The sequence below is a fragment of the Balaenoptera acutorostrata genome, chromosome 11 (assembly GCF_949987535.1).
Source record: "Balaenoptera acutorostrata chromosome 11, mBalAcu1.1, whole genome shotgun sequence".
NCBI classification, from domain to species: domain Eukaryota; kingdom Metazoa; phylum Chordata; class Mammalia; order Artiodactyla; family Balaenopteridae; genus Balaenoptera; species Balaenoptera acutorostrata.
Window position 1 is genome coordinate 49,875,971 of NC_080074.1, and position 26,643 is coordinate 49,902,613.

At 35.6% G+C, this 26,643-nt stretch overlaps 1 protein-coding gene across 2 annotated transcripts in view; it reads left to right on the forward strand.

Moving 5' to 3' along the window:
- Positions 1 to 24,887, forward strand: part of MDM1 (Mdm1 nuclear protein) — a 29,364-nt gene extending 4,477 nt beyond the window's left edge. Inside the window, exons 3-15 of one of the 2 annotated variants that reach the window (XM_007195050.2) lie at positions 194 to 567; positions 1,676 to 1,810; positions 5,967 to 6,134; positions 7,728 to 7,831; positions 7,913 to 8,012; positions 12,891 to 12,920; positions 13,255 to 13,430; positions 14,494 to 14,787; positions 15,820 to 15,932; positions 16,028 to 16,137; positions 20,869 to 21,121; positions 22,748 to 22,807; positions 24,043 to 24,887. In XM_007195050.2, coding sequence (XP_007195112.1) covers positions 194 to 567; positions 1,676 to 1,810; positions 5,967 to 6,134; positions 7,728 to 7,831; positions 7,913 to 8,012; positions 12,891 to 12,920; positions 13,255 to 13,430; positions 14,494 to 14,787; positions 15,820 to 15,932; positions 16,028 to 16,137; positions 20,869 to 21,121; positions 22,748 to 22,807; positions 24,043 to 24,155 — 2,030 coding nt within the window. In that variant the 3' untranslated portion in view covers positions 24,156 to 24,887. The remainder of the gene's footprint in view (positions 1 to 193; positions 568 to 1,675; positions 1,811 to 5,966; positions 6,135 to 7,727; positions 7,832 to 7,912; positions 8,013 to 12,890; positions 12,921 to 13,254; positions 13,431 to 14,493; positions 14,788 to 15,819; positions 15,933 to 16,027; positions 16,138 to 20,868; positions 21,122 to 22,747; positions 22,808 to 24,042) is intronic. The other variant, XM_007195051.2, reaches the window with a different exon arrangement.
- Positions 24,888 to 26,643: the final 1,756 nt, after the last annotated feature.

The following is a 26,643-nucleotide window of genomic DNA, read 5'->3' on the forward strand; positions in this document are numbered from 1 at the left end:
TTAATATTTCTTTAAAGCAAAATTAAAGATATTATGTTGAAAAACTGTACTTTTTTTAATCCTGTAACTGGAAGGATATTGTGTATCTCAACTGAATTTTAAATTCCATTTCTCCTCTCATACATGTGATTAAAAGTTGTCTTTGTAGCTTGATGCTTTGGTATCTGCTATTTTTGTATATTATATTTTGTAGGAATCACAAAAGAGCCAAGTTTTATTTCCAAAAGAAGAGTCCCTCACCATGACCCACAGATTTCAAAATCTCTTGAGTGGAATAGAGCTACCTCAGAGAACGTTGTGGTTGTATCACCAGAACCCGAAGCCCCCAGAACACCAGAACCACAGGAAGCAGAACAAAAAGAAGATGTTAACCAAGAAAGGGTTCTTGCACTAGACGCCTCCAGGGTTCCCAAGAGAACCAGATCTCACTCTGCAGACTCCAGAGCTGAAGGGGCTTCAGATATTGTGGAAAATAAGGAGGATGTAGTAGCAAATCATGTACCAGTTAATGAAAATGTGGAGCTGGAACATTCTACCAAGCTTCCTTCAGAAAACGTAGATGGTGGGGTAGGTATATTCACTGTATTTCCTTTCAGAAGCGTAGAATTCTTTGTAAATTTCATCATCATTTCAGTAATATTACATTTTGTGCTTAAGTTTTTCCATTATTTGTTTTCTTGTCCAGTGTCTGTAGAAGAGTTGATAAGAGGCTGTTGACTTTAGTTATTATGACTTAGTTCTCTTCTTAATAGTTGCCATTTTGTACTGGTTTTACTAAGATATCCCTTCATTGGGTGCACAGCCTGCCTCTGGATTTTATTTATCATATATCAGCACCTGAGTCCTAAGGGACAGATCAAGTTGAGACAGAGAAAGGGAGTAGGCCATTACCTCTGGCAGGGATGGTGAGCTGACTTATACCTAGACCCTTTTCAATTTCTTATTGTGTACTAGCAGAAAAAACAGAGTCTCAATTGACAAAATGCAAAAGAAAGGAGAGGTCTGGCTAGATCTCAAAAGATCTTGCAGTTCTGCTCTCTTATGTCCCAGCTGGCCTGCGGCAGGTCCCTGTGAGCACATAAGCAGAGGCTGCAGGGACCTGTGCAGATGCCTCACTGCCTCCCCATTTTTCTCCACTCTACTGCTTCCTCCCCATCTCATGTCCACCGCTGACTGGAACCACGGAGAGGCATTTAGAAGTGTTGGAAAACCAGGGGGCATGGGAATCAAGGAAGGTGACATGTAAGTCTGGTGGGCAGGGGAAGGGGTGTCCCCAAAGCAAGCTGTGGACGAGGTAATGTGCTGTTGTTTCTTAGTAATATATTCAATTATGCATAATTGGTAGGAAGGGACTGAGAAATGTTATCTACACTTGATCTTAGCCAAAAGGCTGAGAAGCGATGAGAGAAATGTTATCTTTTGCTGGGATGCACAGTAATTCCTTGACGGTATTAAGGGAATTTTAAAGAGTTTGACAATTTAAAGGAAGATTAACAATTGAAGAAAGGTTTCTGTATGACGATGTGCATATAGTTAATGATACCGTACTGTACACTTAAAAATTTGTTAAGAGGGTTGATTTTTATGTTCTACGTTTTTTACCACAGTTAAAAAAAAAAAAGTTTGAATAGATATTTTAATGACTTTGAGTGGGACTTTTTTTTTTCCCTAACAGTTGGATAGACTTCTACAGAAAAAAGCTGGACTGACTGTTGTTCCTTCACATAATGTCTTGAGAAATTCTGAATATCAAAGGCAGTTTGTTTGGAAGACCCCTAAAGAAACTGCTTCAGCTTTTGCAGCCAATCAGGTAGTTTAATGGATGCAATACATTTTTCTGGAATATCATCTAATCTAGTGTTGCAGATTTACATAGAACTAAGAACTGAAAGAAATTAGATACTTAAGAAGGCCTGAAGGTAGGTTCTAGAAACGTGAAAATGAGAGTTTTGCTAAAATCATCCTATTACTTCTGATTTATAGTAGTAATATTATACTGTCCTAGGCTACTGATGATCATTGTTGCCAGATCCATCACATATACTAAATATGAGACAGGGTAATGAAAACTTGAGGACTGGTAAGTTTTTGCATGCTGTGAATTTTTTTATTTATTAACAAATTGTTAAATTGATTTTATTCTGAAATGTTGAATTTTGTTGACTAATATATTGCATGTTTTCTGTCTTCTAAGAAAGGTGTAACTGCTTTGGATATTTATTTTAGTAAGTACAAAATAGGTTGAAAGTGATGCAAGCTATATAATTTTGTCCTTATATCAAATGAGCAGTGATAGGAATTGTCAGTTTAACTATATTTATAAATTCAAAAGCTATAATGGTAACTAAATGTGGTATTAGGTTTCATTGTATCCTCACACAATTTTAGTATTAGACTACCGTTACTAATATATACTCTGTTGTTTTACTACTATAATTCTCCAGACAGTTCTTAGCTCACTTATGTTCTTAACCATACTCCTAGGCTTAGGTAGGAAATACTTCCATTTAGAATATCCCCAGAGGCTTATGACAGCTTAGTCTTTTCTTTCTCACTCACCTGTATACTTTATACACCCATAAGGACCGAGAGGATAATTAGATTCAGCAAGACAATAATAACATGTCATCTTACACTAAGATAGTACCAGTGTTATCCTACAAATTGTAGCAGCTTTAGGCTTACTTACTTGTTACTCAGTTTTTAAAAAACTGAAATTTATATAACGTTTTAGGGACACATAAAATAACATAAATCAATACATACCCTTTATAAACCTAGTGAATAGAATCAGTACTTCTTTTGCTGGCTCACAAGTGTTCTTGGATAGAAAGTATACCTACAAAATTACTTACAACCTAAAAATTGTGACTGTTCAATTTTTGTAGAATATCTTACCTTTAAGGTAGAGGTGATTCAAATCAAAGCCCTGTTGACAACTTCTGCATACTTCAGTGAAAGCATTGTGTAGAAATGTTCTTTTTATAGTATCAGAAGTAATAAATCACTAGCAATACCTTCACTACTAGCTTTATTGCTTTCATTAATGAGGGTTTCAGAGAATTTTTTTTGGAAGCAAGTGCTCTTTGTTAGTTGAAAGCATATCAGTTTTCAGGTCTGTGGATTGAAGAGCTCTGTGACAGAAACTTTCAAAGCTTGTTGATAGGGAACTTCTAAAGGAGCTGTTCCGTTCTATTTTATCAGACACCTGTTTTCTGAAAGGATGTCTTATATTAATATGTAAAGGAGTCAGAACAATTTTTGGCAGAAGAGTCCTTGAGGTTATACTGTACTTAAAAAGATACACTGTTTGGTTGTGATCTGTATGAAGGTGTATTATTCAGCGTTGTGAAGCAATAATATACCTTATTTGAACTCCATATCTTATCTATTTGCTTTCTTTGTAATCAGTGGTAATATACCATGAAATGGAAACCATATTATGAAATATTAAGGATAAAAGAAAAAACATTTAAAAATAGAAACATGATAATTACCTGTTTTTTTCCTTGCTTTAAGCTAAAAATAAGCAAAGGAAAAAACCTGAGCAAATGCATATGTCAGATATTCAAAACGTTAAGAATTTTTTATTGTTGTAGGAGGAAAAAAAATTCATGTCAAGGAGGAAAAAAAGAAAGAAAGACAGAGCTGACAACAGAGTTGCTTTGTAAAGCTAATGTGTATTTTCATATTATTAAAATCTGCCTATTTTACTATTCTCATTACCAAACTAATAGAGGGGTAGGGAACTTGGGGGAGAAAAGATATGGTTCATTATTTCTTTTGGCTTAAGCATTATTTGATTACAATAACTATTATTCAAAACATAGTAATGAGTAGAGAAAGTTGACCTTTGGATTTTCTCTCCAGCTTTACTGAGGTCTAATTGACAAAAATTATATATTTATGATGTACGATGTGAAGTTTTGACGTATGTATTCATTCTGAAATGATTACCACAATCAAGCTAATTAACACATCTATCACCTCACATAGTTACCATTTTTTTGTGTGTGTGGTGAGAACACTTAAGATCTATCCTTTTAGCAAATTTTAAGTACATAATACAGTATTGTTAACTATATTCATGCTGTACTTCAGATCTCCATAACTTATTTATCCTGCATAATTGAAACTTTGTACCCTTTGACCAACATCTCCCCATTTCTCCCACCCCCTGGTCCCTGGCAACCACCATTCTATTTGCTGCTTCTATGAGTTCCTTTATAGCTACTTTATTTATTTATTTATTTATTTATTTTTTGGCTGTGTTGGGTCTTCGGTTCGTGCGAGGGCTTTCTCTGGTTACGGCAAGTGGGGGCCACTCTTCATCGCGGTGCGGGGACCGCTCCTCATCGCGATGCGCGGGCCTTTCACTGTCGCGGCCCCTCCCGTTGCGGGGCACAGGCTCCAGACGCGCAGGCTCAGTAGTTGTGGCTCACGGGCCCAGCTGCTCCGTGGCATGTGGGATCTTCCCAGACCAGGGCTCGAACCCGTGTCCCCTGCATTAGCAGGCAGATTCTCAACCACTGCGCCACCAGGGAAGCCCTATGAGTTCCTTTAGATTCCACATATAAGTGGGATCATATAATGCAGTATTTGTCTTTCTGTGCCTGGCTCATTTCACTTAGCATATGTTCTCCAGGTTCATCCATGTTGTTGTAGGTGAGAGGATTTTTTTTTTTAAGGCTGAATAATAAAACATTTTCTTTATCCATTCATCTGTCCATGGACACTTAGACTGATTCCATATCTTGGCTACTATGAATAATGCTATAATGAACATGGGAGTGTAGATATCTTTTGAGATACTGATTTCATTTCCCTTGGATATATACCTAGAAGTGGGGTTGCTGGATCTATTTTAAATTTTTTGAGGACCCTCTATACTGCTTTCCATAATGGCCATATCAATTTACATTCCCACCAACAGTGGACCGGGGGTTCCCTTTTCTCTGCATCCTTGCCAACACTTGTTACCATTTGTATTTTTGATAATAGCCATTCTAACATGTGAGGTGAAATCTCACTGATGTTGATTTATTCCTTGATGATTAGTGATGTTGAGCACCTGTTCATGTACCCGTTGGCCGTTTGTATGTCTTCTTTGGAAAAAAGTTCCTTTGCCCACTTATTATCAGATGGCTTTTTTTTTTCTATCGAGTTTTATGAGTTCTTTATTATTTTGAATATTAACTCTTTATTAGATATATGATTTGCAAATATTGTGTCTTGGTTTGATGTAGTCCCACTTGTTTATTTTTGCTTTGGTTGCCTTTGTTTTTGGTATCAAATCCAAAAAACCATCATCAAGACCCATGTCAAGGAGCTTAGCCTATGTTTTCTTCTAGAAGTTTTATGGTTTCAGGGCTTACGTTCAAGTCTTTAATCCATTTTGAGTTAATTTTTATGTATGGCACAAGACAGTGGTCCATTTTCATTCTTTTGTGTGTAGTTGTCCAATTTTCTCAACACCATTTATTGAAGAGACCCTTTCGCCATTGTATGTTCTTGGCTCCTTTGTCATAAGTTAATTGACCATATACACGTGAGCTTATTTCTGGACTCCTTATTCTGTTCCACTGATCTATATGTCTGTTTTTATGCCTCTTTGCCCATGTTTTAATTGGGTTGTTTTCTTGCTATTGAGTTGAGTTCCTTAAATATTTTAAATACTGACCCCTTATGAGATGAATGCAGATATTTTCTCCCACTCAATATGTTGTCTCTTCACTCTGTTGATTGTTTTCTGTACAGAAGTTTTTTTAGTTTGATGCAATCCCATTTGTCTATTTTTGCTTTTGTTGCAATGGATGTTAATTAGATATGTGAAATGAAATTACAATCGTATATAATTTTCCCTTTTTTGTATCCTATGATTCAACTTTATACGTGAAATTTTTTAAGCAATTGAAGAAGTTCTATATATTTAACAAAAAACTAAACTAAAGTAATTTTTTTTTAAGGTTTTCCACAATAAAAGCAAATTTGTTCCACAATTCAAAGGTAACTCAGTCATCCATGAAACTGAATACAAAAGAAATTTTAAGGGTTTATCTCCAGTGAAAGAACCAAAACGAAGAAATCATTTGAAGGAGAATGGAAATTTTGAAACAGTATCTCCTGAAAAGAAGGTATTTGTCAGTTCTTTAAACAAAATAAAATCCTCATGATTTGAAACTCTCCACATTTTCTTTTACTTACCACCATTTGGAACTTTACAAATTTCTTTTTACTTATCACCATTTGAGATTTTGTTTTTAGCTAGCTCACTAATTTGTTTATTTATTCACTAAATGTCAAATGTTCATCAAGCACCTGGTAGAAACCAGGCACCAGGTAGGTACTGAGAATACAATGATAACTACACTAAGCCCTAAGCAGTTCTTGGGTCAGTGGGGAGACAGATCTAAATAAGTATAATACATGCAGCGAATGCTTAGCAACACAGCAGGTAAGTCTGCTATGTCTAATATCAAATGATTGTCCTTATAGTAATGTGAGCTCCAGGGGTTACAGTGGTGATAGAAACACATACTTTAAATTAAATAGTGGAAATCAGATAGAAACACACATACACACATGTATTTTTTTTTTTTTTTTTAAAGAGAGTAGATTTTAATTTTATTTATTTATTTATTTATGGCTGTGTTGGATCTTCGTTTCTGTGCGAGGACTTTCTCTAGTTGTGGCAAGCGGGGGCCACTCTTCATCGCGGTGCGCGGGCCTCTCACTATCGTGGCTTCTCTTGTTGCGGAGCACAGGCTCCAGACGTGCAGGCTTAGTAATTGTGGCTCACGGGCCCATTTGCTTCGCGGCATGTGGGATCTTCCCAGATCAGGGCTCGAACCCGTGTCCCCTGCATTGGCAGGCAGATTCTCAACCACTGCGCCACCAGGAAAGCCCACACACATGTGTTTTAAACCATAGCTTTAGTATGCCAAATTATAGCAGGTATAATTCACACGATTTACCTTGGTATATACAAACACCTACTTCTCTGTGTGAAATTACAGCTGTTTCAGTTACAGCATCAGGTTAAAATTATTGTAAATTATAGGTAAATCAGGGGTAAGTCCTAATTTTTGATCTCCTGGAATGTCATACCTGAAATGTTATGGGTTCTAAGAATAAAAATTATATGACTAAAAGTAAAATGATTTATATATATATAAATATACATATATAAAAATTATATATGTATATATATAAGTCATACATATATATTATATATGATATATATGTTTAATAATATATATACTTTTTGGACCTATGATGTTCTTGAAAAAAAAAAGAATTGTTATTCAGTAAAGCTGTGTGCTAACTTACAGTAATTAAATGGAAGGTCCCAATGAGTAACAATTCAATGTAAACTTAGAATATCAAGGGCAAATGTAAGACCAGTGTTCAATAGGTCGTTAACATAAAGTTTATTTATTTAGATGTTTGTTAATTAAAATTTTTTCCTAGCCAAGTATCTAAAATTTTTATTGTTAGAAAATGAAACCATATCCTGAGCTATATACTTAAAGAAACTAACCAGATACACTAGTTTCAAAACTTGCTTGTTGATTTTTTATGAATTCTATGTTATCTTTAGTAGTTAAATCTTACTTTTAAAAACAGAATTGTAATTCAGTATCCAGTTATACTTAATAACATCTTTGTTTTCATTTTAATGTATAACATAAATTGAGCATAAAAAGTTTAAATTATTTTCATTTTAGTATAATAAAACAGATGATCCTTTAAAATTAGAAGCAGAGATGGAATCAAAAGACTCAAACCCGCCTAAAAAGAAACTTACTCCTTGGAGACATCAAAGGCTTGGGTATGTATTTTGTAAGAATAATATCATGGTATTTAGATGATCAACATGGTGAAATATTTACTCTCATTTCATTTCTGTTAGGAAGGTGAATTCTGAATATAGAGCAAAATTTCTGAGCCCAGCCCAGTATTTATATAAAGCTGGGACTTGGACACATGTGAAGGAAAACATACCAAATCAGGTGAGTATATAAGCTCAAGAAGCCCACATGTTCTTTGGCACTATATCAGTTTAATTTCGCAATAGTTTCACCTAGTAATAGAGACGACAATATGAAAATGTATGATGCGGTAATAGCACTAAAAGTATCAGGGACTTAAATTGTATGTATGAGGATATAGTTTATCAGTGTGTTTACTTTTTTTTAAAATACTAGCTTAAAGATTAGTATTATTATAAGGTCTTTAAAGTTAAAAATGTTTTTAAAATCAAATATTTATGTTAATGAAGTCAGTTTATAGAATTGTAGCATTATAGATTTGATTATTTTATAACCTTCAGACCTCTACTCTCTCAATTCAACATTGATTAATTTTTCAAGATTAGTTTATCTGACTGACCTGCCCTGTTAGCATGTACTAATAGTGCAGTCTGCAAGCACAAGGAAGGAGTGGCTTGTGCTGATAGAGGTTTGAGTTCTAGTGTTGGGATACCCTGACATATGGGAGAAATTCTGAGGATCCTAAAGAAAGGTTGGAAGAAAAGGGTAATTCTAGAATTGGTGAGTGCTAGTTTAGTACTAGCTTCTTATAGCCAAAGGATAAATGGTGGAGCTTTTTTGGTTATTGTGTAGTTAGCATCTTTTAAACTACATCTTGATGGTTTGCTCCCCTTTTTGTGTGAATAAGCTAAATGAGAACATTTTGGATTAGACATTATAAAGAGAGGGATAATTTGGATGGGGAATGAATCTTATTTAGCTCTGTACTTTGAACCATGGCTAACAGTTATGTGTAATGAGCCTCTGGCACTTTGAGCTCTGGCACTTTGAGCTTCTGGTTCTTGGCTCTGGCAGCTCCCAGACCTATGTCCTGGTGATGATATTGGGTTGGCCAAAAAGTTCGTTCAGGTTTTTCCATACGATGTTACAGAAAACCCGAACGAACTTTTTGGCCAACCAAATATTACTGGGGGCAAAATTTCTATACTCACCCTGGTGAAATCAAGTTAAAAATGAGAGCATTGAAAGCAGCCATGACAGAAGAAAGGAATTGAGTCAGTTTTGAATTCTTGAGCAGTTTCTGACCATGCCAGACCTTGGTGAGAATCTCTGTGCCTGAGGAGTCTGATGGGGAATGAGGGAAAACCCCAGGCAAAGGCAGGAACAGAATGTGGCCATAGAGGGCGTGTGTGGCCAGTTGCTAGGTGTCAGCCACTGCCCTGTCGTGTTCGGGTACTTCACTAGGTTGGGTTCATGAGAAGCTCCTTGTTTTGGAAAGATTATCCCTTAGTCTGAGACTTCTTTGAAATAAGATGAGTTGGTATTTAGGCCTCAGATCTAAACATTTAATGGACTCAGAGGGCTGTTATGTCTGGAGTCGTGATAATGTGACAGTCCTTATCCTGCCCTTGTGGAAGAGAACATTTTTGTTTTTGTTGTTAATTTAAGATCGGTCTTTAAGATTTCCTATTATAATATCTTGGTAATGTGACTTTTCTGAAGGTTTGTTTTATTAATTGCTATTGGTGGTTGAAAATGTTTAAATTAGTAGAATAGTTTGCCTTAACTTCATGGTCAAAATCATTCAAAAAAACAAATTGGAGTTAGAAAAGAATAAGAATTTTTAGTTATGAGGTTAGCGATCACTGATAGTGATAATAGTTTTAGTCGATCAGGTCATAGACATTTAATATGGGCCATATTTTCTTATATCTTACATTTTTTTCCCTGGAAGATACTTACTGTATGTGGCTGATTTTGAGGTACCTACATATAAGGTACTCCCTTATTTTCCTACTCCTAACATTTCATGGAATATTATTCACACTCGTCAAATGCATTTGGACATCAGCGACTTTTTTATCATTAGAATATTAACGCACTTTGAATCATGTTACAGTTTTCTAGTCCATGTATCATCTTCATTTCCCTCTTTCTTCTTTGAGATATTGTACTTTTTTAATCTATTTATAGTCTAGTCACTAGATATTTTATCCTGTGTCCCAAGTTCCTATTCACATAACATTAGGGTAGTTGGTTTTATTTGTCCAGTGGTTGTATATTTGTTATCTCTATACTATAACCAGTGGCTCTATTCCTCTTTAAAATGCTCGCTTGAAGGCTGTTTTTTAATAATAATCAGCAACTGCAACTGTTAAGTCCAATCCTCAGAATAACTACTGGATCTGTGTTAAATGTCTTTTTTTCCTGATTGTTTGGTAGTCTTCTAATCCTCCCAACTGCAATGGTTGAGATAATTTTTTTCTAATGTGTCTTCCAGAAATAGGACTTTGTTTCAAGATGAAGTGCCACATTGAGACATTCTGTAATTTGACAGACATTGTAAGGACTTTTAGGTATAAGATGACTCTTCATTTTCAGGGGATGATTTTGAGAAAAAGGAATATTTTATTCCCCAGTTTTCTGAGTTTGAATTTTTCACATATAAATTATAAACAATTCAGTTGAATTCCTAATTTGGGAAAAGGAATCCAGAAAGGAAAACGTTCTACTTATAGCATTTAATATTATGTAACCTGATGGTGTTACTTGACCTGAAAAGGGGTGTGTGTGTGGCTTTAACTGAGTTAGGCATGGTTTATTCGTATCCTTTTTAGTGGCTCCTTTTTTTGGCTGTAGGGATTGTTTTTAATACTGAGTTCACACCGTTGATTTTTTTTCTCTTTCTAGTAGAACACCTTACTTTGGAAATATCAGCGTCCTATTTTTTCATCTTAGTTTAGGATTACAGAAGTTTAAAATCATGTATTTGTAAAATATAACATTAGTACTAAGATTATTAACAAAGATTGCTAATAAAGTCAATTTAAAACATTGAGTTTTGAATGTCAGTAACAACAGAACTGAATACAGTTTTACAGAATTTCTGTATCTCCCCTCCCTTCTTTAAAAAAAATTGATGTCAGATAAAACTGGGTCACTGTGTACATGGAGGGGATGTTCGTCCATCCTCTCATTCATCAATCAGTGAGGTCCTCCCGCATGGATAGAATGCAGCCTTCTCTGCAGCTCCTTCCCGCTCCACCCTACACACAGTGCAGGACTGGTAGGACCCCCTTTTGAAACCACTCCTTCAGTTTATATGTCATTTGTTTATTATGGCATAGATCTTACCAATATTATGATAATGATTTATCATATAGGAGGAGGTCGGCCTGCTCTACCAGATTGCGAGCACATTGAGTGCAGGAACTTTCTTGCTTATCTTTGCTACCAGCCGTCTAGGTCAGGCCTAGCACTTAGTCCATACTCAGGACAGGTTGTGGAATCAATGTTGAAAGGCTACATTCTCCCTCACCTCAAGGAGTTCATAGGATAATGGGGAAGAATGGCACAAGCAATAATTCCAGAAGAATGAAATAAGTACTAGTGGGAATATGCACCAAGGGCTTTGAGAACCCAGGGGGGAGGAAGTGATCCTAAGGCATGAAGATTTTGTCATGTAGGTGATGGAGTGACCATGACACATTTGAAGCAGGGGGTACTTATTAGAAATAAAATCTGGATTATATCAAGGCACTTTATTACAAGGTTTCCGTGCATTCAGAATACACTGGTTAAGAGTTCAACAGACTCAATACCTATTAAATGCAAAAACCATTATTAGTAATTTTCTTTAAAGTATAAGAGTTGAAAAAAATGATAAATGAACATGACTTAATTTTTTTAACAGTGAAGAAAACAATATTTTGAATTATCTTTTAGGAATGTTTCAGGTTTGGTTCATTAGAGCAGTAGGACTCTGTTGGGATAATGTGTTTTCTTTTGCCCTGGCAGGCGCTGTCCTTTGCTTTGTCTGATTCCCTAGAGATGTAGCACTTGCTTCCCTCTGCATCAGTAGTATTTCCTTAAGGAGCTGAGGATACGTTTCTCCAGTTGCTTTTGCAATGCCAATTTTCATTATTTGCTTTTTTGCCTTTAAGTGAGAGAAAAGCAGTTTTTTTTTTTTTGGCTTTATTTTATTTTTTTAACTTTTTATTTTATATTGGAGTATAGTTGATTAACAATGTTGTGATAATTTCAGGTGTACAGCAAAGTGATTCAGTTATACATACACATGTATCTATTCTTTTCCCATTTAGGTTGTTACGTAATATGAGAAAAGTGATTTTAGCAGACAGTATCCAGGTATCCTTTTAAGGCTAATATTTGTATTTATGATAGGAAAAAATTATACAGTTTTTTGAGAATAAATTATTTTAAGCAGATTATTCAAAACTATTTTAAGCTGCAACTTAATTTTTTTACATTGTGGAATTGTATTCAGGGAAGCCAGAAGGTGGCAGCATGATGTATAAAATGAAAGGGTTTCAATGAGTATAAAAGACTCCTTTTCATGTGAAAATATGTTATTTGCATATTAGGGAATTCAAGTCACCTTATATTAATAGTTCATCAGAACTTTTTTTGGTATCCTGTTGCTTTGTCGAATATATTACAGTTATTATTTTGTGGGATATTCTTTTAAATTATGTATTTAATATTGGTTTTGCTGATTACAAGGGAATGTTGAGGAATTTGGAGGGGAAAGCCTCATGACTCTCTCAGTGGAGCTTCTGTAGTAGTAGCAGCAGGTGTATATAAGCCTAGAAGTAAAGACTGGGGCTAGGGGTTTCTGGCATGTCAGTACTCTTCCAGAGGTGGGGAAATAGTAATTAGGTTACCTTGTTGCAGACAGCATTCCACCCATGCAAGAATGTGGTTGATTTTCAAGGCAATGTTAAAGTGTCTTGGTTACTGAAAATACTAAAAAAAAATTGATTGACAAGTTTGGTATATATCTAGAAGGAAAAATAATAAGGTATTTCAGTGATTCCCATTAATATTCAATTATGGCATTAACCTGTCATTAAGTATGTTTCTGTATTCCTCCCCTAGGGTTCTCTAAATGCCATGTGGTATGCAGAGGTTGGTTGCTTTTGAGTTTTTAAATCTGTAATAATGCATAGAGTACTTGTGTAATTTCAGTTGAAGTAAGAAGTAGGTGTCAATATTTTTCTTAGCTGCTGCAAATTTCTCCCTGCCTGCTGGCCTGAAGTAAAATAACTGCATTGTGCATCAGCTTGACTGTTTTAATTTCTGCTTAAAAATGCACATAGTCTGATGAATGTATGTGGCTACTTTTGCCTTTCTTTCTCCTTGATCTCTGGCTGTATTTGTACAATGTCTTGGATATGCTACTTGGTGATATTTGCAAAGGAGCATTTACAGTGATACATGATGTCTCAACTCTCCTGCATAGGTTAAAGAACTCCGAGAGAAGGCTGAGTTTTATAGGAAACGAGTTCAGGGAACTCATTTTTCTCGGGACCATCTGAATCAGATTCTGTCTGAAAACAACCACTGTTGGGATGTCTCCTCGACCACGAGCTCAGAAGGAACCATTAGTAGCAACATTAGAGCACTAGATCTTGCTGGGTGAGATGTTATTTGTGGATGGTGGAAAAGTATGTTATAGATTATGTAGATCATGGAATTACATAGGAAAATGATATGAAGACTCAAAAGTTGTCTAGTCAAATGGAAATATACTAGCCACTTATTACATTTCATTATTTTTAGTGAAAAAGTAAAGCTATACATACTTGCTTTACACACTTGGGTAGAAATAATACATAATTTAAATCTGGAAGATTGGAGTTTATAATATTCCTTCTTAGCAATTAAGAGTAGACTAGGGATGACTATACAGTAGATGTAAAAAACTTTAAAAAGTAAAACAAAAAGAAAAAGGTAACAATAATAAAAACTTAGAGAATATTATCTATTAGTACATTTCCATTATCATTCATTAATGGATTTTTGTGGTTAATATGGAACTTCCACCCTGATTCTACAGAAGAACTCTCTGCTATTTTGGGTTTTAAAGTGAACACAATTAAACTGTTTCTAAGAGGAATAGCACATCGATTTATAGCAAATAAAATAGTTTTTGGTTTTTATAGTTTATTAGTATAGCCATACATACCAAATTAACTATAAATTCTAATTATGTGACATCTGATTTTAAAAGTTCATCACAGAATCTGTTCTTTAACAATGACTTGAAAAGATTAATATATCTAAAATATAAAATTTGAATCAGCTTATTTGATCCATAAATACACATGAGTTTGTGCACAAACCCTAATTGAGTAACTGAAAAGTTAGACCATGTGAGGGGGTCCTGGTTTATGTATGCAGAGGCCACTCGAGAGATACATGTGAGTTTTATCAGCAGTGGTGCAGGCATGTATGTGTGATGGGAGGAGTAAAAGGAGATAAATATAATTAATTTTAGAATATTTTAATAGATTGTAACTTTGACTTCTATTGTAAAATGAACTCTTAATTCGATTTTTTTCTTCAGTATCTGGGCAAGGCAATATCAGTGGGAAACAGAGTTGTGAACCATGGAAGGCAATGATGGACTTATTAAAATAAGTATCAATTAGAAACCTCAAACTACTCAATTTAAAATAAACTTATTTTTGTTATGCAGAGATCCTACAAGCCATAAGACTTTGCAGAAATGTCCTTCTACAAAACTAGAAGAAAAAAGACCTATCTTGGAAGAACAGCCCCAGAAAACTACCACAGAGAAATTGGGTGTGTCAGATGCTCCCATACCTGTTAGAAGGCGTCTGGCTTGGGATGCAGAGAACACCACTGAAGACACACAGAAACAGCCAAGAGAGGAGGAGGAAGAGGAGGAAAGGGACAAGCAGGTTAATGTGGGAGAACTAGAAAAGTTGGAAGTACAGGAAAAATCTAAAGCAGACAAGATAAAAGAAGGGTGAGCGTTTTAAATTAATCAGTATATAGACGCATTATTGTTCACAGTTAATATGTATTTCGTTTTGTCACTAATTAATTATAGTGGGTTACACTTTTGGTTTTATGACTAATAAAGAGCAGATTTTACTTTAATGTCATGAAATAGGCATTTCTTTATGGTTTATATAATTTGATTCACTCAGGTATTTGAGTCACCACTACTTGGTAATTGAACACTTGAACATTGAGCTACTTGGGGAGGAAGTAGTTAGGGTTATTTTCATTTATATCCTGCTAATTATGATTTGCTAGATATCTCTGGAAGTATGACTTTATGACTTAAAGAAAATAACTGATATTCTTTACTATTAGATGGTTATACTACCAAAAAGAAAGAAAAGATGTTTTGTAATATTAAAATAAGTGATTTCCTACCAAATGTAAAATAGCTAGCTAGTGGGAAGCAGCCGCATAGCACAGGGAGATCAGCTCGGTGCTTTGTGTCCACCTAGAGGTGTGGGATAGGGAGGGTGGGAGGGAGACTCAAGAGGGAAGAGATATGGGGATATATGTATATGTATAGCTGATTCACTTTGTTATAAAGCAGAAACTAACACACCATTGTAAAGCAATTATACTCCAGTAAAGATGTTAAAAAAAATTTTTTTTAAATAAAATAAGTGATTTCTGCAAATAGCTAATTTCCATTGATTTATATGCAGATTGCTTTGGGGAGTGGTTCTCTACCATTGGTTATGGTATTTTTTTGTCCATAGTCCAACGCCCTTATCATTCATTCATGAGTTTTGCAGCTAATATGGAACTTAGGTTCTGATTTAATGGAAGAATTCTCTGGTGTGTTGCTGACTTGCAGTGATCTCACCTCTCTTCCAATATTCAGTTACTCTTAACTGTGTGTAGATTTGTTTATTTTTTTCAGAAACAAAATGCCCTTCTCTTATAGGTTTATAGTTTAATTGCATAATGATGGCAAAGTACTTTTTTATTATATTTTCTGGAGGACATGCTTCATAATTGTTTTAATTTGTAGGTCGGAGTCGTCTTCTGTGTCCTCAGGAAAAGGAGGCAGGCTTCCTACTCCGAAGCTAAGAGAACTTGGTGGAATCCAGAGGACTCATCACGATCTTACCACTCCAGCTGTTGGTAACAGGCAAACACTGTGCAGTTCTTATTTCACCTGCTTTCTCTACATGATAATTTAGTTTAATCAAAATATATCATCTTTTGCATTTTTCCAGGTGGTGCTGTTTTAGTGTCTCCATCTAAAGTGAAGCCTTCAGTTGCAGAACAGAGAAAAAGAATGTCCTCTCAGGATGGCTTAGAAACTTTGAAGAATGATTTTAGGAAGGTAAATATTTACATTTTGGAGAAAAACATCTCTTCAGGAAGTGATTATTTTAGTCACATGCAATAAGTGAATGAGAGGTTCAGATTTTAGAAAATTCTGCCTATCATATATGGAGATGATGCTCTTAACTTACTTTCAGAAGGCAAAGGCATTGAATTGTTTTTTTGGGTAGTGGCACTGTATTTCTGCTATACTTTCAATTTTTGTCAGTAGTGACAACAGGAAGAGAGAGAAGAAAAACAATACTATTGATTGAGCATCTTCTGTGGCAGTTTTGTTCCAGCTATGTTCCAGGTGCTGATTTGACACTAGAGATGTAGCAGTGAAAGGAGCAGGTAAAAATCCTGGCCCTCACTGAACTTACATTCTAGTGGAGGAGAGAGACAATAAACAGGATAACTAGGTAAAATACATAGTATTTTAGATAGTGATAAGAACTAAGGAGAAAAATAAGCAGGGGAAGTGAGTGGGAAGTGGCCAGGGAAGTTCTCACTGAGAGGGTAACATTTGAGCAGAATCTGAAGCAGGTGAAGGACTGACCCATATGCATATCTAGGAAGGCATTCCAGGCAAAAAGAATAGCAAGTGCAAAGTCCTCCAGGTGAGAAGGTACCTGATTCTTTGAGGATCAGGCAGGAGTGGAGCTGAGAGCAAGAAGGAGAGAATAGGATGGGCAATGAAGTCAGAGGCATAATGAGGAACTAAACTGTATAGGGCCTTATAGGTCATAGCAAAGACTTTGAATTTTATTCTGAATGAAATGGAAAACCTTTAGAGGGGCAGAGGAGTGATATGATTTGACTTGGGTTTTTCCAAGGTCACTCTGGCAACTGTATTGGGAATAGACAGTAGGGGTGCAAGAGCAAGGGCTTGAAACTGGTTAGTCAATTACAATATCCAGGCAAGAGGTGATGGTCATTTGGATCATAGCAGTAGCTGTACCAGGAGCTAGATTTGGTTATTTTCCATTGTCTACCCCTTGGTTGCTGGTAGGCAGAAGAGTCATTAAACTCACTGTACACAGTCATTTTTTCCTTTGTTTTCTTTCTAAGTCATTCAGTTTGCAATGAATTATCCCTGTCATTCAGTTGCCGTTGGTTAATATCATTCTGTATCTCTTTTTTTTACCATAGGAATTAGGAAGATTATATTATATTATCCAGAAATATTTTCATTGTTAACTTTTAATGACATACCTTGAATTGTGGGAGTGTTGTGGGGCAGCAGCAATTTGGGGAACTTCTATGGGGATGATCATAATAGCTAGCATTTACTGAGCACTTACTATGTTCTAGGCTCTGTGCTAAGTACTTTACATGTGTTAATTTGTTCAGTCTTCATAATGGTGGAGTAGGATTTGTCCCTAGGCAGTCTGTTCTCAGAGCCCACATTTTTAACCCCTAAACAACACTATCTCACAAGACTTGAGAGTAGAATTCTCATGATATTGGTTTGATAGTCAAGTACCATCTATACATTTTAAAAATGATATTAAAAACCCAAGTGTATGTTAGCTCACTTCATTCATTCAGCAGATGTTTCGTATCCATTTACTTACATGCTAGATGCTGTGGTTGTGATAATGAGCAAAAATAGACATGGTACATGATTTTGTTGAACCTACAGTCTTGTGAGAATCACACCCACAAAAAAGTAAAATTAAAACTAATAATAGTTTCAAAGAAGTATATAGTGCTGTTCTGGAAGGAATTGACCTAGTCATGGAGATCAGGAAGCTTCTTGAAAGTCAAGGATGCTTCTTTGAAGAAGTCATAATTGAGTTGAGATATAGAGGAAGAAGAAGAGTTAACCAGATAAAAAGGGAGGGGAGGAGAAGCATAGCATATGCCACAGTCCCATGGAGAGAAAGGGCATAGAGTTTTTTTGTTTTTAATTTTTTTTTTGATGTGGACCATTTTTTTTTTTTAAGTCTTTATTGAGTTTGTTACAATATTGCTTCTGTTTTATATTTTGGTTTTTTGGCCACGAGGCATGTGGGATCTTAGCTCCCTGACCAGGGATCGAACCCGCACCCCCCACATTGGAAGGTGAAGTCTTAACCACTGGACCGCCAGGGAAGTCCCATGGACATAGAGTTTTAAGAAACAAAGACCAGTACAGTGTGTGGCAGGGAGCAGGTGCAAGATGAGGCTGGAAGAGACAGCAATATTGAGAATTTCTTTCATCTCAAGTAAAATGGAAAATGACTGAAATATTTTAAATATGGGAGTATTGTGATTGATTTATGTTTTGCAAGACCTCTCTAGCTGCCGTGGAAGGCAAGAGTGGACTGTGGATACCTTTGAGAGCCCATTGCAGTAGTCCAGATAGGAGCTGTGATAGCTTGGACTAAAGAGGGTGGGCATAGACGTGAGTGAAACTGAAGAACTGTGTAAGGGAACAATGTCAAGGCCTGGAGCTGGGTTGGATAATGACTTCTAGGTTTCTGACTTGCCCAGCAGGATTGCTGGAGAGTGCCGTGCACTGAGTAAGAGAACTCTGCACGAAAGCCATCTTTGGAGGGGAATATCAGGAGTTTCATTTTCATTCACTCAGTTCAGAATTTACTCTGCTCTTACTATGTACCAAACACTGTTCTGGGATCTGTGGATTCATTGGTAATCAAGATAAAATTCCTGCGATCGTGGAACTTACATTTTCATTGGGAGAAGTAGACAAATGATTTTTTTAAGAAGAATTTCAGATAGTAGTAAGTGCTATCAATTAAATAAAACTGCAAATGACCTCCAAGGGGTGGGTGAGACTGCTTTAGTTTGGGTCATCAGGACAGGCACCTCTGAGGAGGTGACATTTTAGCAAGACCTGGCTGATGAGGGAGGTGCCCATGCAGAGATCTGGGCCAGAGATTGTTTTCCAGGTAGAAGGAACAGCAAGTGCAGGTGAACAACAGTGAGCGTTCCATCGAGAGTGAAAAGGCCTGTGTGACTGGAGCCTGGAGAAAGCAGAGGAGAGGGTGGGGAATGAGGGTGGAAAGGGAGTGGGCAAGGGAGCTGGGTAAGGAGTGGGATGTTATTCTAATGGCACTGGGAAGCTCTTGGAGAATTTTAAGCAGTAAAGCAAATATAGATCTCTGATACACTTGATAACTAAAATCACTCTGGCTACTCAGTGGAGAATGGGCTATACTGGGGGAGAGTAGAAGCAGTGAGGCCAATAAGGAGGCTTTTAGGTTCAAGAACAGATCATGAAGTCAGTTAAATTAAACCTGGGAACCCCATGTATTACAAATATTCTACAGATTTAATTCAGGTTTTAACAATAATGAAACCAATTTGACAGAAATTCCAAATTCTGCATATATGTGCACAAAAAGAAAAAACCAAAAGAACAATTTTCATAAGAGATCTTTGTAATTAAAAAGGGAAGCAAGTGGAAAATTTGTGATTTTATCTTAGATCTTGATTTAAAAATATTTGGTTTTTTGGATGAGACCCCAGGCTATCTCCCCTTTGAAGCAATAAGCCCTCTAATTGCAGAAAATGATGCCTAAGGTCGGAAAGCAATGTTTTGAACATTACATTGATAAACTCAAAAGTTAATAACTAAAGGCAACAATTACAAGGAATGATCAGGAAAGTTTGGAGCTATATTTGATTTTACTTGTTTACATTCTCCTAAAAGGTAAAATTATACAGGGACTTTTCCATTCATGATATATTATCATTGTGGAAAAATGGAAAATACTGACCAAACCAAAAAAGAAGGTAATTCATACCTACTGTTCAGAAACATCCGTTGTTGAACTTAAGTTTAGATATATAGTGTATTTGTTTATTATACTGTAGATAAGTTTTCATAATATATTCTTCTCACCTAGCAATGTATTGTGAACATGCTTCCATACCATTAATTTATAATCTGATTTTTAATTGTGACATGATGTACGAGCTGTAGTTATACTATAGTTATTTTTTAGCTAGATGCTTTTGTTGAAATGTATTTTTTAAAACTAGATGCCTATTGTTGTTATTTCTTAGTTTTACTTTATTTTGAAAAAATGCTCTAAAGAAATCCATTCTTTACCTGCATTTTTGTTCATATTGTTGTTACCTATTTTTATGTAAATACTCCCTAATTATTAATTGTGTGGCCAAAGAGCCACAGTATTAAGGTTTTTGCTATATTTTGCCAGCTCCCCTGGAAGGTTGTCCTACCAGTAACACTAGATAAGAGTGCCAGTTTTTCTACATCCTTGTCAGCTCAGGGTATTATAGTTTGTTTGTTTGTTTTAATTTATCTTTGTAATTTGGTAAGTGAAAAATTACTACGTCAGTGCTTTTATTTTGAAATTATTTGATTATCAGTGAGGTGTGGAATGTTTGCTATTTGTAATTTGTATGTATATGTATTGCTGATATGTATCCTTTTTCTACCTTTAAATTAGGTTTATCTTACTACTTTTAAAGAAATATTTATGTAACAGTGATAATAATTCATTGTCAGTCCAGTAAGTTGTATATTGTCCCCAAGTTTGTCATTTTTCTTTTATTTTTTTAATATTTACATATTTTTTGTTTTTATTTAGCTAAATATCTTTATCTATATCGGTTGTTAGGCTTATAAAGCCTTCCCCACATGGAGGTTACATAAATTTTCCCCATATTTTTTCCTACTGCTTTTATGGTTATATACTTTTGTGTGTTTAAATGTTTGTTTTGTTTATATATGTACACATGCATATATGTGTTTTGTTTTGTTTTTGTCATTTAGAAAGAAAGTCGTGCTATATCCCTCCTGACTTCTCCAGCTGCTGGCCTAAAAACAATTGATCCCTTGCCTTTGAGGGAAGATTCTGAACCCAATGTCCCCAGATTTGCTGAGACAACTCTTCCAGTATCAAAAATTCCAGAAAATCCAACTAACACACCTGGGCAGTCTCCATCTCCACCCTGTGCCCCATCCTACTGGCATCCTTCTCGTCGAATTCAGGGCTCCCTGAGAGATCCAGAATTTCAGCATAATGGTAATTACTTGGATTTTAGTTTTTTGTCTATTAAAATGAAAGTGTTATTCTGATAGATACAAAGGCTCTGAGTATATACTTTATATTAAAAAATTGTGTTATTTAGTTTTTTAGTTAATGTAATAGATTTCTTTAAATAGAAAAAATCTCATCTCCGGAACACTCAGTTGTGCTGTACCCAGGTTCACTTTGGTCTAAGTGTGAGGTGTCTTTCGTGTTCTTTCGCATAAACGTACAGGCAACCCACTAGATGCCATAGCACCTCTTCCCCAGGCGTGACAACCAAAGATGTCTTCATACATTACCAAATGTTGCCTGGATGTAGAATTCAAGGTCATAAAATATTTTCCTTTGGTTTTATTAGGTGTTGCTCTGCTGTTTTCTAACGTCCACTATTATTACTGAGAAGTCTGAAGCTCTTTTTATTTTTGATCTTTTGTATGTGGCTTTCTTTTTTTTCCTGGCAGCTCTTGGCATCTTCTCTTTATACCCAGTGCTCTGAAATTTTATAGTGGGTCCCTTTTCATTCATTTTGCTAGTACTCACTAGACCTTTTCAATCTGAAAAGTCATGTTCCTCAGTTCTGGGAAATTTTCTTAAGTTATTTAGTCAGTAATTTCTTCCCCTCCACTTTCTATTTCTTCCTTCCAGCACTACTATTTTTCAGATGTTGGACATGTTGAACATGATATTTTCTTATGTTACCTCTCCTATTTTCCATCTCTGTCTTTTTGTTTTAATTTGAAAGGGTCACTAATTTTTATCTTCTACTTGAGTTTTTAAATGATATTTTGCTATATTTTTAATTTCTAAGATTTTTTTAAACACTACATACTCCTTTTATACAGCATCCAGTTCTTATTTCATGGATGGCATGTTTTATCTGTTTGAGGAGATAAATGATATATATAATACCCCTACTTTGAATATGGTTTCCTTGCCCCCAGTTGAATCCGGTATCCTTCAGTCAAAGTAGCTCTGATAAACCTTCTCTAGCAATGAGACCTCCATTCCTCTTTTGGGAGAGTTACCCTGCTGTACAAATTTGAAGAAGGATCTGGCAGACTTCTGTAGAAAGACTTTCAACTGGATTCCTGATTCAGTTTTACCTTCGCTCCAACTCTCAGTGGTACTCAGAACTCCCAAAACCCCAGCCATCAGGGGAGCAAATTGGTTGCTTCTTGGTTTCCCTCCTCTGCTGCCTTAGGATTCAGCTCACTTGGCTATGATGACCACATACTCACTGCCCTTCCATTTGCTTTCCACTTTCCAAAATTTTGTTGCTGTTTTCTTGTTTCCCATTTTCGTTGTCCTGTGGGTTTATATCACTTTGTAGATGTGTGTAGTCCAACTGCCATCTTTAAAGAGAAGCTTACTGTATTTCTTTAAAGTTAGAATAGATCAGTATTATCATTGAAAAGAATCCTAGGAGATTATCCATTGTTTGTTTACATATTTGCTAAGTACATTATGAATTAATGAATGGCCCTTTGGCAGTAATGTCTATTAAAGTTATAAAATTAATAAATTTTCTGACAGCCTACCTTCACTTAGAGTTGACTATAAATAAGATACACTGTTGGGTGGCTTTGAAGGATAATTTCTTCTGGCTTTTTTTTTTTTAAGTGGGAAAATCAAGGATGAACAATTTCCAGTTACCTCAGCAAGAAGCCTTTAATGATGAAGGTATTTTAATAGTCAAAGAACACAAGATAAAAGTATAATGTTATATAGTAGTTCATAATAGTATGATTTTACATTTGGTTAGCACTTTATAGTTTACAAAGTACTTCCACAGATGTCATTTCATTAGAACCTTGAAACCCTGTGAAGAAGGTGAAATTATCCCCATTTTATAAACGAGTAAACTGGGAAATAAGCCTTGAAGAATATTTTTTAAGGCAAACAGTTGGCAAGAGATTGTGCCTAGCATCACACCTAAGGTCAGTACTCTGTTTTACACCCTGGGTAGCTGGTGGCTCAGGAATTTGGCCTAGCATTATATCCATCATTTATTTCATATGTCTGTACATTCTTAAAATATATATAATTTGGGAAAATGAATTTTTTTCTTTCGTTTTGACAAATTCATTTGCTTCTAATAGTGGCAGGAGGAATTTTGAATTCTCAATGTTGAACAATTGAAATTACTATTTTAAATTCACCCTAAGAAGTATGAAATTACTAAATCTTTAAATTTCGAATTTGAAAGTAAATTTGAATTAATACTTTATGTATTATAGCTTCACACACATTAAAGGTTTTCTCTTAGCAAGTTTGAGACATTTTTCAGAATTCAGTGAGCTGGAAATCAAGTTGCTATGTTTTGAAATGCCAATATCTGGACACTTTGAATCCAGTTCTGTTTTCTTTTTAATGGAAGAACAGTGTTTACAAATAACTTGATAAGAGATTTGTTTGCTCAGATTGTGGAATTTCACTAATAATGAAGGGTAGCGTATTAAAGTCAGACATTATTTCTACATTAAGTGAAATTATTTTAGAAATGTGATGTGAGTACCATGTTAAGGTATGGCATTTCATTTTTAAAACATTAAAGTTCTTCTGCTCAAACAGCTGTGCTTTTTAAAGTAGGACAAGACAATATGATGATGAACTGTTTCCGAGTAATACTGAAATCACAGGCCAAGTGTTTAGGTAATGACATAGTGGGATTTCAGGAAGGAAACAGATGCTCATTTAACATTAAAATGTTTGATTTCTAAATATGATAAACTTGGAAAATTACTGTGAACTATCCTAAAAATGTTGATATCTTATATTTTAAAAGATTACTGGTTTCTGACAGAGTCAGTATTGACATTACAAAGCTTGATGCTTTTAATTTGCTGTTAATGTTTTGAAACATAGTATTTTTATAAGACATATTTTTTGCACTGAATATAATTCTTTCGTTGCAGATGAGGACAGATTATCTGAGATTTCTGCTCGCTCTGCGGCTTCTAGTCTCCGGGCTTTTCAAACTCTGGCACGAGCTCAGAGAAGGAAGGAGAATTTCTGGGGCAAAACATAATTAGACATACACCTAGTTAAGTTGCTTTTATCTAGGGGAACCACTGGCATAATTTTTCTTTATTGCTTTACTATGTTAAGACTGCAAGTGTTTGGATTTTTTTCTAACATTTCCTACCTAAAAAGAATTGTTTGATTTTTCAATAGCCAATTCAATTTACTTGGAAAATTTTTAACACAGGTTCATAAAAATTTAACTTTTGAAGAATTCGTTTTGCATCTGTCCCAAAGTACAAAGACATAGAGTATATAGTTCTTCACATGTTCTAACTTGTATTAGGTGTTAGGGGTAGCTGGTAGAATTGTGAATTTCACCTATCCAGAGAATATTCTTAAAAATGAATAAAGTGAAGTAAAAATTAAGATATGTGTGAAGTATACATTCCCCCCAAGATTAGCTTTATGTATGTTTACAGTTGTAGATGTCATAAAATGAATTTGTTGTTCCTTTAACTTTTGCTGTGGTGTTTATTTTTATTTTAGTACCTTCTGTATATGGTTACAGTGTTAAAATTATTGTTCTTTAGATTGAAAATACCAGCTTTTGTATATACTTTTCTTATTTATGTAACAAAGTTTGCTGAGAGAATATGTATATTTTTGATCTTTGTGTGTATTCTGTTTGTATAAGGACTTTGGCTTACATTTGAATAATGTCTGAATTTTGAAAAATTATTTGTATAATGGAGAATTATAACTTTGTAGACATTTTGAAATAAAAATTGATCAGGTGTTTCAGTTCTGTTTGTTTCAAGGGTTTCAAAGGTTTGGCTTCTCTAGAAAGTTATTATCTGGAACAAATAATTATTTTTTAAAAACATTCTACTCACAACTTAAACACATCATACTTCTTTTGCAGCTGTCCAAATGCAGTAAAACTGAGTCCACAATATTTTTGCACAAATGTAGGAAAAATGTAGAATTTCCAAGGCAAACTCATTTTTTAAAAATTTAACACAAACTTTTCTTTTTTTTTTAAGAACTTTTTAAAAATTTATTTATTTTTGGCTGCTTTGGGTCTTCATTGCTGCACGTGGGCTTTGTCTAGTTGCGGTGAGTGGGGGCTACTCTTCGATGCAATGCACGGGCTTCTCATTGCGGTGACCTCTTGTTGCAGGGCACGGGCTCTAGGTGTGCAGGCTTCAGTAGTTGTGGCTGAAGTAGTTATGGGTATGGTTCTCATGAGGCTGAAGTCATTATGGGTATGGCTGAAGTAGTTATGGGTATGGTTCTCATGAGGCTGAGGTCATTACCCCAGTCTCCGCATGACACTTTAGCTTTGCAGTATACTCCTGACTGCCTCTTAAAAGCCCTATTCAGAGGCCCAAGGGAGAGAATAGTGTTGAGGGATCAGTACTATTTCATCATTCTCACTAAAAGAGCAACTCAAAAGACATGCATTTGAGTTGGTGAGTGGTTTTAATTACATGAGAAATGCTCCATGAGATTTGCTGGCATCTAGGAGTTGGAGTTGTTAATTCAATTTCTTATCAATTTTATTAAGACATACTTATGTATAATCTGCAGTTATTAAAAATTTTGCAGCTCAGTGAGTTTGGAAAAAATGTGTACGTCGTGAAACCACCACAACCAAGATACATTACATTTCCATCATGGAAAAAGTTTCCTCATTTCCCTTTGCAGTTCAGCCCATCCCTCCACCCCTGGTCCCCAAGGCAATCACTAATCTGCTTTCTGTCAGTATAAATTAGTTTACAAGAATTTTATTATTTATTTATTTTTGATTGTGTTGGCTCTTCGTTGTTGCGTGGGCTTTCTCTAGTTGCGGAGAGCAGGGGCTACTCTTCATTGCGGTGCGCGGGCTTCTCATTGCGGTGGCTTCTCCTGTTGTGGAGCACGGGCTCTAGGCTCGCGAGCTTCAGTAGTTGTGGCACGTGGGCTCAGTAGTTGTGGCTCCCGGGCTCTAGAGCACAGGCTCAGTAGTTGCGGTGCATGGGCTTAGTTGCTCCGCAGCATGTGGGATCTTCCCAGACCAGGGATTGAACCCATGTCCCCTGCATTGGCAGGATTCTTAACCACTGTGCCACCAGGGAAGTCCCACAGAATTTTATATAAATGGAACTATCTTTTATATATGGCTTTCACTCAGAATGTTTTTGAGAGTCATCTATGTGTTGGGCACATATGTTTCCTTTTAATCCACTCATTCACAGTGGACTTTTGGGTTATTTGCAGTTTCGGATTATAATGAATATTTGATATCTGTGTGCAAATCTTTGTAGACATATGCTTTAATTTCTCTGGAAAATCCTAGGTAATTCCATTTTTATTCATCTTTAATATAACTTCTACTTTACGTATATGGTACACACCCAAATCACTATTATAAACTGGTGGTTTGGTCTTTTTGTCAAAATTGGTATCTCACAAACTAGACAGGGGAGCAAATGTCAGGATCACAATGGCAGTAGCACACCTACTGCCTCTGTTCTTCCTGACCCCCATCTTCACCCCAGATCCTGAGATTC